We start from the raw sequence: 16413 nt of genomic DNA, 5'->3' as shown, positions 1-16413 counted from the left end.
CCCAAACCCAGACCCAGGCCGCCACCTACTGCCAAGCCAAGGCTCCCTTTGAGAGCACCAGCTCATAACCCCCACCCCTACCCTCCTCTAGGCCACTGATACCCCCCACATCTGCTTTTCACCTCCACTGCTGGGTGTGACCCACAGAGAGGCCCAACCACCCTCTCCTCATAGTGGAGGAAACTGAGACCCTGGCATGTCACCCCGGGCTCTTCTGGGGACTGGGGCTGCCTATGCCCTGTCAGTCCTCTAAGAGTCCTGGGTGGGACAGGGATTCCCCTGCGGGCCAGGGTTCTAGGATGCTCCCTCATCACTGCTACTGCTGGATGTGGGCTCCACAATTAGAGCACCGCTTCTCTGGGCTTCAGAGGCTTTTCCTACCTTAATAGTAAGCAAAGGGGCTTAGAGGGGAGCCTGCCTTGTGCCAGATAGCCAAACGGGGGTGAGCTGACAGCCTGCTCAGAGCTGACCTGGTGATCAGGGAGTGTAAGGGGGCTGCAAGGGGATCACATGGGGCTATCACAGGCTCCCTAGGGACTCATCCTGCTTCTCTGCCTCCAGGCCCAGCACCCAGCCGCAGAGGATCATCAGAGGCTGACCCGGACACTCCGGGACACTGCTGCACCCATCACATCCGGCTGCTGCTGCTTACATGGCTTCGGGGTACAGAAGGACTCATAACTGGCCCCGTTAGGGCTGTGGGTGAGAATGCAGTGCCTGCAGAACCCAGGGCCTCGGGAGACGCTGCAGAGCTCAGATGGGGGACAGCCCCTCCTTTCTTCCCTCCCCTGCAGCCCCACAACCCCAAATCCCCCTCAGCCCCCTTCCTACCATGTACCACATCCACATTCAGTGCTGTCCAGGAATCCCCTTACTCCTTCCTCACAACACCCCAATGGAAGGGCCGCTGTTATCACCTCATCTTATGGATGACAAAACTGAGACACAGAGTGGACTAGAATTTTCCCACATTTCCTGGCGGGCAGAGCTGAGACTCGAACTGAGGTCAGGCTGCCCGCAGATTTCACACTAACCTCCAAAGGCATTCCCCTCCAAGGGATTTTCAATGAGGAGGGTGGAGGGGTGCCCAGGGCAAAGCGACCGCCTCCCCGGTCCTCAGCTGCAGGAGGAGGGCTTTTGTCTGGGCACAGACAATCCCAGACAGACCCTTCAGCTCCAAGACACGACGATGGGGGTACTGGGAGGCTCTCCTGCATCCAGCGTCCCCATTTTACAAATAAACAAACCGAGGCCCAGAAAAGGGAAGCCAGGCACCAGAGCCACACAGTCGAACAGGCCTGAGACCCAGTGCCCTGCCCTTCCCTCCCCTGGGGGTGGGAGTTGGTCTTACTCCTGGGGGAGAGGGCAGGGACCCAGCAGTGGGGTTCAGTCTGGCCTCCCTGGCAGCCCGGGGGAGGGGAGGCGGCGGGAGGACTCCTCCCTGTTTCAGGCAATGGGGTTTTCTGTTCTTTGCTGTCTGCTTTAGGCGCCTGGCACAGAGCCAGTCCCCTGGTGTCCCTCTTGGGTCCTGTCCCTGTCCAGGGCCCCCTTCACCCTGTCCCCAGTCTGGGCTCCAGGTTTGGGGGCTGGAGGTCTCTGTTGCCATGGAGACTTCCTGAGCCTCTAGAGAGATTATGAGGGGGGCTTGTATGGAGGGGCTGAGAGAGAAAATGGTTGCCAGGGAAACAGGCCTCCCTTGGGCCAAAGTCTTCCCGAAAAATCAGATTTTAGGAGATTTTAGAGACCACAGTGGGAAAGCCCCCTGCTGATAGGGGTGGAGGAATATTTTGCTTTCTCAGGCACCCCACTCTTCATTCCCGCTCTTCCCCCCTCTTTATTTGGGGAGGGCCCAGCCTTGAGGTCAGGGGGGCTGTGGAAGGTTGTCCATCTGCCCCAGAGGCCCCAGAGGCCCCAGAGGTTGCCTCCTCCAGCAACTCCATTTCATAGCTGGAAAGAGTGAGGTTCCCAGAGGGCCAGAGAGTGCCCAGGTCACACAGTGGGGCCTGGGGACAAGTGTCCATGCTACCAGCAGTGGCAGCTCAGCCCCTCCCATACTGGCTGCCCTGGTTTGCCTGAGAAAAGTCATAAACAGGACAAGTTCCTGGAGGACACAGAAGTTGATGAGGGGCCCCTGGGGACCGGCTGCCGGCCACAGGCCTTTGTCCTGGGACTCCCTGTTGCCTTCTGACAGCCAATGGCCCTGTTCACCCAAGCTGGCCTGGCTCAGCCTTGAGGTCAGGGAGTTACTCCAGGCTCAGTTCCCTGCGGCCCTGGCTGAGGCAGGAGGTAGAGGCAGGGGGTGGGGCATGGAGAAAGCCCAAGGGATCTCAGAGTGACTGTCCTCTCTGAGCCTCAGTTTCCCCATCTGCAGAGTATGCTCCCCCTCCTCCCAGACCTTTGCACAGACTGTGCCTTCTGCCCAGATCCCGTTTCTCATCTGAGTAACTCTGCTCACGTTGAAGGGCCAAGACCTCATGCCATCTCCAAAGGGAAATGCATCCTGAGCCCCTCAGCCACTCTCTGGGGCAGGAGTTCTCTCTGGGATCATCTGGGCCATCCTCAGGGAGAAACTGAGGTCTCAAAGGCAGGCAGCCTGGTCTCGTGCTCCTTCTGGTTCCTTCTAGCTCCCCACCCTCAGAGAACCGACCCCTCTGCTCAGGCCTGGGGTCCCAAATTTGGCCTGGGATCCAAATTCATTCTGTCAACAAACAATGGCACCGCACACTGCAGGCCAGGTGCTGGGATGCAGGCAGAAAGAAACCCAGTGCCTTCCCCAGGCAATCACAAACAAGTCACAGAGTTCCATGAGGGCAGGGCTCTGGGCAGGAAGAAGGGCCCCCATGTGAGTGTGAGCATGGCTCCCAGAGGGCAGGCCACTCCCCGAAATTCCAGGTGAAAATCAGTGGCAGAAGCCCAGGAGAGGGAGCAGCGGGCTGAGTGAAAGCCATGTGCAAAGGCCCTGAGGTGGGAGTGAATGAAGGCGCTTCAGGCAGCAGGAGTGAGGCGAGTCAGAATGCAAGAGCGGGTGAGGGGCCAGAAGGAGCCAGGCCTGGCGGCTCCCGTGGCAAGGGAAGGTGGGACACAGTATCTGTCCTTTCCTAGCCTGGACGCAGCATCTGTCTTGGCACCGCCGGGCACTCCAGCCTGGCCAAGCCCCGGCCTCCCCAGCATCGCCCTGTGACATTTACAAGGAGGCTTTTGCTCAAGAAAACATCTCATTCAGTTCTTTGAAAGCTGGCTGGTGTCCTAGCAACGGGCTCGTGCTGGGCCCAGCCGCGCCAGCTCGCCCTGCCTCCCAAATGGCATCACTGTGGCCCAGCTTTGGTCCCATCTGAGGCGTAGCCTCACACCACAGGGAACCAGGACACCCATCTCTCCTGCCCTGGCCCTTGGGCCACTCCCCGAAATTCTAGGTGAAAATCATCCTCCCCAGAGAAGACCAGAGAGGACGGGAGGCAAAAATTCATTCTGGAAACAGCAATGCGGCACAGCAGGGCAGACAAGAAGGGGCACTGGCCGAGTGAGACCCATGTGCAGACTTAGGAGCTCTCTGGGCTCACACCCCACAGGCTTCTCATGGGGAGGCAACAGACTCTGAGAAGAAACTTTAGAGTCCATCTGCCCGGTTGGTGAACGTGGCCTTGGGTAAGTCATTTTGAGGCTCCAAGCCTCAGTTTATTCCCCTGTAAAATGGGACAGCATTCCCTGCCCGTCTGCAGCGACTCCCCAGCATCACAGCTTCTGCCCTCATTGACGTCTCCATCTCTGAGCCACCAAACCACCCCTCCCCTGGTGCCCGTGGTTCTATGAGGAGCCCCCGCCTCTTGCCCCAGGACTACCCACAACCACCCCTCAGGGACCCCCCCTTCAATTCACCTCCACGCCTCTCCTGGCTCCTCCTTAGCCTTTAGATCTGCTTGACCTGCCCCTTCCCCTCCCTCACAGCCAAGTGACTTCCACGCTGGCTGACTGCCACACTGGCTGATGTCTCCATGCCCTTCTCCCCTCCCCATCTTGTCTCTGCCGTAATGGTCCCAGCCATGGTCAGTGAAACAGATGGTCTCTTCTCAGCCTTACCTCACCAGGCCCAGGGGCAGCCTCCAACCCCACTCCCTCCTCCCCGAGCCCCGACTGCTTGGCTTCCTCAACGATCAAAATGGGTTCATAACAGGGCCTACCTCATTGGCTTTGATGAGAATTAGTTGAAACTGGTAAAGCAGGCAGAGTGGTATCTAGAACATTCCAAGGGCCCAATAAATGCTGCTACTTATGGGTTTGCTTTCTGCCCCTCCCTCCTTCACTTCCTCCCCGCTCTGCCCCCCGGCTCAGTCTCCGCTTCATCTGCCTGGCTCTCTCATGCAGCTGTTTCTTTTTTTATTTTAATTAATTAATTAATTAATTTTTTAGAGACAGAGTCTCACTCTGTCACCCAGGCTGAAGTGCAGTGCACTCACAGCTCACTAGGCTCCAGGGATCTTCCTGCCTCAGCCTCCCGAGTAGCTGGGATTACAGACTCCTGCCACCACACCCAGCTAATTTTTGTATTTTTAGTAGAGACAGGGTTTCACCATGTTGGCCAGGCTGGTCTCGAACTCCTCACCTTGTGATCCGCCCTCCTCAGCCTCCCAAAGTGCTAAGATTATAAGCGTGAGCCACTGCACCCAGCCAACTTTTAAATTTTGTAAAGCTAGGGTCTCACTGTGTTGCCCAGACTGGTCTTGAACTCCTGGCTCAAGCAATCCTCCTGCCTTGGCCTCCCAAAGCATGAAATTACAGGTGTGAGCCACTGCACCTCGCCTCATGTGGCTGTTTCTCACTCCACCTGTCTCCCTAGCAATCTCATCCTCCCAGAGGTGGCACCATGGGTCCTGGCCCAGGTGGCCAGGTCTCTCTCTGTCTCCCCAGAGCCCAAACCCATTGACCCATCATCCACTTATCTTTTTTTTTTTTTTTTTTGTGACAGGGTCTCACTCTGTTGCCCAGGCTAGAGTGCAGTGGCGCGATCTCAGCTCACTGCAACCACTGCCTCCCAAGTTCAAGTGATTCTCCTGCTTCAGCCTCCCAAGTAGCTGGGATTACAGGCATGTGCCACCACACTGGGCTAGTTTTTGTATTTTTAGTAGAGACAGGGTTTCGCCACGCTGGCCAGGAAGATCTCAAACTCTCTGACCTCAAATGATCCGTCTGCCTCAGCGTCCCAAAGTGCTGGGATTATAGGTGTGAGCCACTGTGCCCAGCCATCATCCACCTTTCTCCTGGGACTCCCACCTTACCATCTCCCCTGCTGAGCCTAGCACCCACCCTGTTCCTCATCTCAGTAAGCAGCACCACCCCCGCCTCAGTGCCCAGTTGGAAATCTTGGTGACCTCTTCGGCCCACACTCACTTGGTCACACAGATAGTCCTGGCCTCTGCCCTGAGTCTCCTTGCCTTTGCCCCTTCTCTCCACCCTCCACTCTGCCCACTCTCGCCCTAGCCACGCCCCACTCAGCAACCAGGAGAGGCCTTTAGAAATGCCAATCTGCTGATGAGCCCCTATGTGGTCCCTGCAGGGGTCCCCGTGGCCCTTCACACAGGCTGTTCTCTGCCCTGAAGGCTCCCCCTGCCCCACTGCCACCCCTAGTCACTCTGCTACTTCCCTTTCCCCTCTTGGCTTAGAGCTTGCCCCCTCCAGGAAGCCTGATGGCCCCAAGCTGGGTTGGGTTACCTCCTCGGCTCCCCGCAGGCCTACGGTGCCCCCGCCTTAGCACCGATGACACTGCCTGTCTTTAGTGTTGCCACATAGAATACAGGATGCCCAGTATGACTCAGAAACAGAAAACAAAAAACTGCATGTTCTCCCTTATAAGACGGAGCTAAACAATGGGTGCACACAGAACAGGACACACAGAGGGGAATAACAGACACTGAGGACTCCACACAGCGGGAGGGTGGAGGGGTGACGGATGAAATGCCACCTACTGGGTACAATGTACATTATTTGGGTGATGAATACACTAAAAGTCCATATTTCACACAATACATCCTCGTAATACAACTATACTTGTACCCCTAGATCCATACAAAACCTTGAATTTCAGATAAACAATGGATGATTTAAGTATAAGTATGTCCCGTGCAATATTCAGGACATACTTATACTTTAAAAATTGTTTATCTGCACTGGGCACAGTGGCTCAGGCCTGTAATCCCAGCACTTTGGGAGGCTGAGGCCGGTGGATCACCTGAGGTCAGGAGTTTGAGACCAGCCTGGTCAACATGGTAAAACTCTACTAAAAATATAAAAGTTAGCTTGGGGGTGGTGGTGGGCACCTGTAATCCCAGCTACTCGGGAGGCTGAGGCAGGAGAATTGTTTGAACCTGGGAGGCAGAGGTTGCTGTGAGTGGAGATTGTGCCACTGCACTCCAGCCTGGGCAACAGAGCAAGACTCTGTCTCTAAATAAATAAATAAATAAATAAATAAATAAATAAAAATAAATAAATACATAAAAATAAACATTGTTTATCTGAAATTCAAACTTAACTGGGTGTCTTGTGTTTTGATTTGCGACATCTGGCAATCCTATCTGTCTTCCCCACGCCACATGGGTCTCATGAGCAGAGAACATAACGTGCTGCCCCGTCACAGCCTCAGTGCCTGCCCAAGGATCAGGCTTGAGAAATGAGTGTGGCCTGGGGTGAACACAGGGAAGGCAGGGCAACAGGGCCCCAGCCCAAGACCTTTCCAGAGCTGATCCCAGAGAGGCCATACACACAAACCCCATCTCGACCAAAAGGAAACTAACTCCAGTTTCACTCACCTTCCAGTCTGGGGGTAACTGGGCCCCGAATCCTAGAGCTGGAAACATCTTATCACTAATCAGAGAGAGAAGAGAAACACACTGTAAGACACCTGAGGACACCATCCGACCCTCTGCCCAGGGCTGGGCCCACTCTGCCTCTTACACTTCCAAGGACAGAAAGGAGGAGCTCACCACCTGTAGAAAAAGCTGTTAGGATCATCTACCTAATGAGCCCAACCCACCTCCGGGGACCTGGTGAACATGTGGCCTGACCACATCTATACCTGTGGCAGACACAACAATGGTACTTCTAACCAATGGGCCTGGGCGCAGCTTCTAGATCCTTCTCAAACTGAGACTTCGGCCAGCCATTAAACCAAGGTCAAGATGGAAGCAGAATGAATGTACCGGCTGTCTCTCAGCCTCCTGCTCATAGCTGGGGAAAACTCTATTAATATGAGAACCCTTCTGTGGCATTCAAGGTCCTGTGTCATCCAGCCCCAGAGCCTAGTCTTATCTCCTTCCACCCGCACCCCTTCACACCCCACTCCCCTAGCCCTGGCCACTAGCCACTTGCTATTCCCCAAACCCATAGGGTACCTTCACATCCAACTTCAATGCTGTTGTGCTCCCATCTGTAACATCTCTCCCTAATCTGTTTCCCCTAGCAAACTCCTACTCATCCTCTAAGGCCCAATCAAAATGGCCCCTTCTCTCTGTAGATTTCCCTGATACCCTACAATGCCTCTCTTTTTGTGCTCCCATAGCTCCTGCTTCACATGTAAACTGGTCTCTCAGAACTCCAACGATTTCTTCCTTATCTTCCTCTTTAAGTGAGAACTCCCTGAGGACAGGGACCACATTTCATTTGTATATGCACTCAACAGACATCTACTAAGGATCCCTCTGGCTGCTGTGGAGGGGACACACAGCTGGGGGCCAGGGCAGAAGCAGGGAGACTGATGAGGAAGCTAATGAAATGATCTGGGCAGGAAGTGATGGTGGCTCAACCAGATATCCAGAGCTCACTGGGGCCATGCTAAGTCTTAATGCCCATTAGACAGCTCAGTGATGGGCTGAACAGGCAGCTGGACACCTAGGACTCCACCCAACCATGCTGATGACGACTTCCACCTCCCTTGCTCTGCAGGTTGTACCTCTCTTAATGTGGCCTGGGATCACAGCCATCCTTCAGGCCCTGGGCTCCCTGGGAGTCAGATGCTGGTCCCTGGCTGCCCCTCTCTAGGAGCCCAAGTCCACACAGGGCTCCTGAGCCTGCTGTCATTCCTGCCAAATTTCTGGCACCTGCTTCTTCCTCCCCTGTTCCCAGTGTGTCAGCCTCCTGGTCATTCCATCCTCTGACCTGGAGCTCCCAATCAGCACCATCTGTGACAGTGATGTCATATCCTGTTGGTGGCCACACCTGCCACACTTTCACACAGCTTCCCTTCACTGACTTTCCATGGTACCCACCCCGACCCAAAGGTCCCCAGGAAGCAAGGTCATGGGAGGAGGGTCCGTGCATACTAGCTGCTCCTCAGAAGTTCCCAATAGAAGCGAGACCATTAGGGAACTAGGTGCCAGGCCCAGGAACCAGAATGCTGGCCTCCAGTCCCATGATCTGCGGGACCTGGAACAAATTTTCCACTCCCACCCAGGCCTCCCATTCCCCAGCTCTAAAAGGAGAGGATGCAGCAATAATGAACGAGTTTCATCTTCCATCATGATTCATTTTCTTACTGGCTACTTGGTGTACTGTGTTGAAAACGATCCCAGTTTGAATCTGAGCTTGGCAGGTTAGAGTTCAGCAATTGATTAGCAATGTCTGCCAAGGGTATGGGAATGGGTAATAACTGCACCTATGCCATTTGATGATCTCTGGGTCCCTTCTAGCTTTGATACACTGAGCTTCCCAGGTTGGATGGAACCCTAGCTGACCTTCAGAGCCCCTCTCCAACCTTACCTGTCATAGTCCTGAATGATCTGCCCAACAGCCCAGATGGCCGACAGATATTCGTTGGTGCCCATAGGGTTGATATAGTGCAAAGAGGAAGGGTCGAGGGGATTCCCGTTGGAGGCTGTAAAGTCTATTCCAACCTGCAGAGTGGAGAAAAAGGCCACCCAGTGGGGCCAGAGGCCCCAGCACCCTGTCCCACTCCCAGGGAATAGGAGAGGTAGATGGGACATGGGAAGCCCACTCATCTCCCAGCCCTCCCCACAGTAAGATGGTCTGAAACCTAGAAACTGTCTGATTGTATCACTCCTCTGCTCTAATGCCATCTGTGGCTCTCTATTGCCTAAGCATAAAGTCCACTGCCTAGATGCGATGACATAAGAGACTAACGTACAGTCCCAGATTCCTTTTTCTCCTTACTATCCCTACCCACACATTCATCTGTTCCCACATGCAGGCATTTATTCATCAGCTTCACTCTGCATGCAGAGCCAGGCTATCGTTTCTCCCCGTCTAACTTTGCTCCATCTTCCATGCCCAACTCAGATGCCACTGCTCCACTGCAACCTTCTCAGATAACCTCACCCCCAACCCAAGCCATCTCCCCATTATCCCTCAGACCACCAAGGGGCCTGGGACCTGGGGTTGCCTGGTAGAGCAGTGCCCGTCTCCCCGATCAGCTGGGAGCTCACCACAGCACGTACTCTGGAGGAGCCTGGCCCAGGGCTGGGAACAGCAGACAAGGCAGGTGCTTAACAGGGACTCGGGGCTGATGGGCAGGCAGGGACTGGGACTCTACCTGCTCTCTCAGCCCCAGAGAATCCCAGCCCAATCCCTGGGGAAAGGGCACAGATGGGTAGGCAAGAACAACCCCTGCCCAGCAGGGGAGGGTTAGAAGAAGGACCCCAGGGAAGATTTGGCTACATGGGAACTCAGTTGCTGTGGGGTAGGAGAGAAGGGGTCACCCATCCAAATCCTCATATGGCTAGAGGGTCACTCCCTCAGGTCAGGGGCAGCATGTCTTAGTCCTTGAGGGACCCCTGCAGGGACATAGCCTAGAGCCTGGCACAAAGGAGGCAGTCAGTGTGAGTTCGCTGAATGAACAAACCCATGCAGGAGGAACAGGAGGGCCTGGCCTCTCTGCAGGGGAGGGGGCAGTGGTGGGCAGCAGGGTCAGAGGTCAGCAAGGCCAATCCTCGGACTCCATGGAATCCTGCGATGCCCTCCATTTCCCATTAGGATCTAGGGGTGGTGATGGGGAATGGTGAGACAACATGGGGAGGTGGGCAGAGCGTGGCACCCCAGCAGCTTCCTCCCTTCTGGGCCTGAGGCTCCCTTAGGGTGAGGAAGCAAAGCCAGGATGAATGGAACAGAGTCTGTGGGGCAAAGACTCCAGGCCACAGGCAAGGTGGCAGTTCATTCTTCCAACGAGAAATGATGGAGCACCTGCTACGTGCCAGGTACTGTGTGATATGCTGGGGTTGGAGTGGAAGAAAAATAAAGAAATTGCCCACACTTAAAGCACTCACATTCCAGTGGGTGTGACAATCAGGGAGAAGCGACAAATGCATATGAATCTCGGGGCGGCAAGTGCCCAGAAAATAGGAAAATAGTAAGGGCCAGGCCCAGTGGCTCATGCCTGTAATCCTAGCACTTTGAGAGGCCAAGGTGGGCAGATTGCTTGAGCCCAGGAGTTTGAGACCAGCCTGGGCAACATAGCAAAACCCCATCTCTACAAAAAATGCAAAAATTAGCTGGGCATGATGGTATGCACCTGTAATCCCAGCTACTCAGGAAGCTGAGGTGGGAGGATCAACTGAGAGCTGAAGGTGGAGGCTGCAGTGATCTGAGATCGCGCCACTACATTCTAGACCAAGTGACAGAATGAGACGCTGTCTCAAAAAAAAAAAAAAAAAAGAAAAAGAAAAGAAATAAAATAGGAAGATATGACAGAGGAGCAGCAAGGCATTGAAGGAGGGAGGGTTCCCTGGAAGGTGACCTCCGTTACCTCCTCAGGCCTGAAAAATGGCAGGTAGGCAGCCATGCAAAGGTTCTGGGGAAGTGTTTCAAGCAGAGGGAACAACAAATGCAGAAGGAAGAGCAAATGCAAAGTTCTAAGATGAAGCAGAGCTTGGCGTGTTGGGCAAACAGAGGAACAGTGTGGTTAGAGCCCAGTGAGCAAGGAGGAAGGAGACTGCAGATGAAGGAGGCAGGGAACACTGAAGGCCTTGTGGCCAGTGAGGAGGAATTTGTTTTCTTCCACCCGCAGGAGTGTAGCCACCAGACTGAGAGCTGTGCAGCTGTGCTCTGACCTGTAGTTAAGCCCCAACTCAGGCACATCCAGCAGGACCAGGCAGCCCACTTATGCCCTCCTCACTAGGCTGGACACACTCCTTGCCCCAAGTCCTTCCTGAAGTCTACCCTAAGTCCCTCTGGCTGCACCAGTGGCCCAAGTCTTCAGGGAGGACCCTCACTGGGATGCGGGTGCAGAGGGAGCCAGGAGGGAAAGCCTTACGGTGAACATGAGCTGGCAGCCTCCCAGGATGTAGTCTAGGAAGGTGTAGTCTCGGTTTATCTGGAAGAAAGTGGATGAGTCAGTGGGTCCCCTTGACTTGGTCATGCTCCCCATGGGGGAGTTGTTGCTCTATGTCCTGCAGCCTTAGTAAGGACAAGGAGGTCAAAAAAAGCTGATGGCCTGATCTAATTACAACAAAACCCAAATATCTCTATAACAAAGCCTTCAGTGCAATGGCTCCCAATGGGTGGGGGACTCACAGAGACCCCCATACCCCACAGATACACAGACACATGCTGGTTCCAGGCAGGGTGCCAGGGCCCAGTGTCAGTCAGCTGACACAGAGTGTCTCAATTTGTCACTGTCAGGTACTTACCTTCTCCTGGCCCTTATTAATCTACCTTTTTAACAAAGAGAAAGAGCAGGCCTCCAGCTCAAGGCCTTCCTCTAGAAGTTGATCAAGTCATTAAAAGACTGTATTTGTTTTGATGGTCTTTGTCTCTTTTTGGCAAAGAAGCCAGACCTTTTAATTTTGGCAGAGTTCTAATAATCTCTTTCTAAATAAATGTATTTAAGTTAAAAAAAAAAAAAAAAGAAAAGAAAGAAAGAAACAGGCCAGGTATAATGGCTCATCCCCATAATCCCAGCAGTTTGGGAGGCCGAGGCAAGCAAATCACTTGAGGTCAGGAGTTCAAGACCAGCCTGGTCGACAGTGAAACCCCGTCTCTACTAAAAATACAAAAATTAGCCAGGCGTGGTGGCATGCACCTGTAATCCCAGCTATTCGGGAGGCTGAGGCAGGAGAATCCCTTGAACCTGGAAGGTGGAGGTTGCAGTGAGCCAAGATCACACCACTGTACTCCAGCCTCAGCAACAGAGCGAGACTCTGTCTCAAAAACAAAAACAAAAAACAGTGATACAGGGAAGAAAGACTGATTCAAAAAAATAAGTAAGGCAGGTGCCAGAAAAGTGAAAAGTGATGTGAAAAATGGAAATTTCAGAAACAAGGACCATCCATCACAAGGCTGCAACCTGACGTCTTGACCTTTAACAGAGTGCTTTTTTGGCACGACACCACTGAATGTTCGTGTAAACCCTAGCCAGACGAGGCTCCAAATAAGGTTGGGGTCTGGGATCCACCCGCTGGTGAAGATAAGCGGCCAGACTCCTGAGCTGTCAGGCCCTGAGCCCAGGTCTCTTGCTGTCCTGCCCCAGGCTGCCTTCCTTAACGTTCTGCCAGATCCAGCAGTTATTTGCCTACCAGGTCTCCTGGCCCCCGCCCACAGCCTGGCCACTGCTGACATGAACTTCATTGCCTTTCTGGGCCTCAGTGGCCCCGGCTGTACCATGGGAGTCACAGTGACACTGATGCCAGAGAGGACAGGGTGTCCCCACCCAATGTCCTCTGCCCCTTGCATGCCCACCGTGGGTGGCAGCAGCTTGCAATGACAATTCTCCCACCAGGACAGGCCCTGGAAGATCAGCTCATGCCTTCCTTGGCCCCCACACAGGAATGTGAGAGAAGAGTAACCCTGGACATGCTCTGCCTCATTAATATCTCCATTCCACAGATGAGGAGATTGAGGCCTGGTGAGGTGAAGCTCAGAAGGCCATAGGGCCAGGATGTGGCAGAGCAGGGATTTGAACACAGGCCTCGCTGGCTCCAGATCCAATGCTCTGTCTATCCCTTCTGTGTGGCCTGAAACCTGGCCCCTGGCTTGTGCTTGCCCACACCGGCTCACCTTGCAGGATCGCAGGATGATGATGCCCGAGTTTTTATAGTTCTTCTTCTTCCTCTGCTTCTTGGGGTTGATGCACTCGAACTCCAGCTGGGCAACGCAGAAGAAAGACACTCACCTCGGGGCTTCTTTGGGGACAGATTCTCCTCCTTGGACCTAGCATCCCTTCCACAGGCTTGACAATGGGGGCAGCATGCTTCCTCCAGGGAGCCTCCCGGGATGTCCACACCCAAAAATGGTAGCAGGATCAGCATCTGTCTCCCTGCTCCCTAGATAACACACCCCCAAACTGTCCAGCTGAGGGCCCAACATCACGGGATGACTTAAATGGATAGCTCCTGACTGCTCACTATGTGCTGGGCACTTCACCTGCATCATCTCATTCAATCCCCACCCAAATCCTCTGCCCCCATTGACAGATGGAGAAACTGAGTCTTAGACTGAATGCCTTGCTCAAGGTCATGCAGCCAGAAGTGGGATCTGAGCCCCAGGCTGCCTGACCCAAGACCCGGTGCCCCTTCCCCCAGCCCTGCTGAGGTCTTGGGGTTACAGTACACGTGCCCATCTCACCGGGACGCTGTCTCGAGCCTCACACATCTGTGACACTGACGTCTGGAACTCGCCAATGAAGTCATGGCCCCCGTCATTGTCATAGTCGTAGCACATGACCTGGGGTGGGTTCAGCACAGTCACCCCAGAGCTGTCCCCCAAGAGGTGCTCTCCAGCCCCTCTCAACTCCCCAAGCAAACCCTATGTCTTCTGTTTGGGTAGTGCCTCTCCTCAGCATCTGCCTAGCTGGCCTGGGTAGCTCCTGAACTGCCTCCTACAGGAAGACTTCCGTGATTGCTGGAAAAAGGAGAAAGTGTGTCTGCCCCACTGATGGAGGCTGTACCCTACAGTGCAGGCAACTCCACTCCTTATACACCTGGCAAATGGCTCCCCCTCCATCTTGGGTTGTGACCCACCCAGCTTATGGCCTGGGGCCCTCTCTAGACATATTTTTTTTCTGAGATGGGCACAGAAATCACAGCTTTATATGCTGTCTGAGCTGCCATGGCCCCCTAGGAGGAAAGCAGGGATTATTGTTCCCATCCCACTGATGGGTAAACTGAGGCCCTGAAAGAGAAGTACCTGCCAAAAGTCTCACAGCGGCAGTAGCAGACCCAGTACTAGAACCTAAGATTCCTGGTATTCTACTTGGGAATCTCTGTCCTAACCTAGCTGTCTCCCCAGTCCCATCTGCTCTCAGACCCAGCCCCTGGGGACCAAGAGCTTTTATTTTTTATTTATTTGATTTTATTTTAGGTTTTTTTTTTTTTTTTTTGAGATGGAGTCTCGCCCTGTTGCCCAGGCTGGAGTGCAGTGGCGCGATCTCGGCTCACTGCAAGCTCCGCCTCCCGGGTTCATGCCATTTTCCTGCCTCAGCCTCCCAAGCAGCTGGGACTACAGGTGCCTGCCACGATGCCCGGCTAATTTTTTGTATTTTTAGTAGAGACGGGGTTTCACTGTGTTAGCCAGGGTGGTCTCAATCTCCTGACATCGTGATCCACCCACCTCGGCCTCCCAAAGTGCTGGATTACAGGTGTGAGCCACCGCGCCCGGCCTATAACTTTTTTTTTTTTTTTTTTTTTTTGAGACAGAATCTTGCTCTGTCACCCATGCTGGAGTGCAGTGGCTCAATCTGGGCTCTGCAACCTCCGCCTCCCACGTTCAAGTGATTCTCCTGCCTCAGGCTCCTGAGTAGCTGGGACTACAGGCGTGCACTGCCATACTCGGCTAATTTTTGTATTTTTAGTAGAGATGGGGTTTTCCCATGTTGGCCAGGCTGGTCTTGAACTCCTGACCTCCAGTGATCCACCTGCCTCAGCCTCCCAAAGTGCTGGGATTACAGGCATGAGACACTGCACTCGGCCACAGGACTGAGAGCTTTTAGAGAGACTGGTAATCACTGTCCTCATCATGCCAAATTTGATAATTTCCAAGGTGTTCCCCTAGCTAGCAGCTCCACAGCCCTCTGGGGAGGGGAAGAGAGTTTTAGAGAGGGGCTCAAAGGTGGGGGCCCTGCCCGGGTACTTCAGGGCATCAGATAGATCCAGGATGAGGACCCAGTCTCCAGTCCTCCCTCCTCCAAAGATGGGGGTTCGTTCCATTTGTATGAGAAAGAGCTTTCTACAAGGCATCCCCAGGAACCTCAGGTAGACTGGGAGGCTAGCAAGGTGGGGAGCAGGGTCCCCAGAGCCCCCTCACCTGGATGGGCTTCTCCATGTCCCCATCACACAGGGACACCAAGGGCACTGTGAACGGCTTCCACACAGGGTCCAGTGTGTACTTGATCACCTGTGGGACAGAGAGGGATGCAGTGAGCTCAGGCCCTGGGCAGCAGTGCTCTGGGGTTGGGTCAGCCCAATGGGGACAGGGTGACAAAATGGAGACCCACAGCCATACTTCCAGAGATGGAAGCAAGCGTCCCTGTGGCCGGGAGGAAGCATGTCCCTCAGGTGCCACTGTGGGTTTTCCTGCACACTGCGCGGCTGTGACTGCACCACCCTTTTCAGAGCTGTGGAGGGGCTGGACTGCAGGCCCACTGCTTAGAGATCCCTGGGCCCCCACGTACCCACCTCAGTCCTGTGGACCAGCATCCACTTGCCATCGTCTCCTGGCTTATAAAACTCCAGAAAGGGGTCTGACTTCCCAAAGAGGTCCTGGGAGAAGCGGGAGGATGCGGGTGAGAGAGGCACAGCCCTGCTAGGTTCAGGCAGATAGGGGCGTGGCCCCACTGCCTCCCCAGCCGGGTGTCAGGATAGGAGCTGTGGGCAGAGCCAGCCTGGCCCCCTCCCCTCAGCCTCTGCAAGGCTCAGCAAGAGGGCCAGGGCAGCTGCAGCCCCCTGGGATCAACCAGGTCCCCCAGCAGAAACCCCCCATCCTGAGGCTGTCAGAGCTTGTGCTCAGAGACCCTCCAAGACTCAGAGCCTGTGTGAGTCAGAACTCCGGCATTTTAGATGGGCCAGGACTTCAAGAGGGCGACTATTCCCAAGGTAGGGTGAGGCTCCCAGGAGGGTGTCATTTAAGTTTATTTTATTGGGAATGTGAAAAACTGAAACTATCCTGCACATGACATAAGGAATATCATGGCCTTTAAAACATCATTTAAGGTTTAAAAAGTGCCACTTTTTGTATGTGACTCTATCTATCTGTCTGTTTGTCTGTCTGTCTACCCATCCATCCATCCATCCATCCATCCATCCATCCATCCATCCATCTATGGGGTCTCACTATATTGCCCAGGCTGGTCTCAAATTCCTGGCCTCAAGTGATCCTCCTGCTTCAGCTTCCCAAGTAGCTGGGATTACAGGTGTGAGCCGCTGCACGTGGCAAGTGTTACTTTAAAGAGGTTATATTCAAGTTAGGGAGACAGAAAATAAG

General features: G+C 54.1%; 1 protein-coding gene across 4 annotated transcripts in view; it reads right to left on the bottom strand.

The window, feature by feature from the left end:
• CPNE2 (copine 2) overlaps nt 1–16413 on the bottom strand; it is a 55816-nt gene that overhangs the window by 13378 nt on the left and 26025 nt on the right. For all 4 annotated transcript variants that reach the window (XM_002826458.6, XM_063717305.1, XM_054533949.2 and 1 more), the window contains 7 exons: nt 15609–15692; nt 15238–15327; nt 13561–13659; nt 12994–13080; nt 11252–11311; nt 8746–8879; nt 6801–6855 (listed from right to left, as the gene is read on the bottom strand). In XM_002826458.6, the coding sequence (XP_002826504.1) occupies nt 6801–6855; nt 8746–8879; nt 11252–11311; nt 12994–13080; nt 13561–13659; nt 15238–15327; nt 15609–15692 (609 nt within the window). The remainder of the gene's footprint in view (nt 1–6800; nt 6856–8745; nt 8880–11251; nt 11312–12993; nt 13081–13560; nt 13660–15237; nt 15328–15608; nt 15693–16413) is intronic.

This window comes from Pongo abelii, chromosome 18 (assembly GCF_028885655.2).
Source record: "Pongo abelii isolate AG06213 chromosome 18, NHGRI_mPonAbe1-v2.0_pri, whole genome shotgun sequence".
Lineage (NCBI taxonomy): Eukaryota > Metazoa > Chordata > Mammalia > Primates > Hominidae > Pongo > Pongo abelii.
The sequence above is the reverse complement of the archived record's forward strand: the minus strand, read 5'-3'. Positions and strand labels throughout refer to the sequence as shown.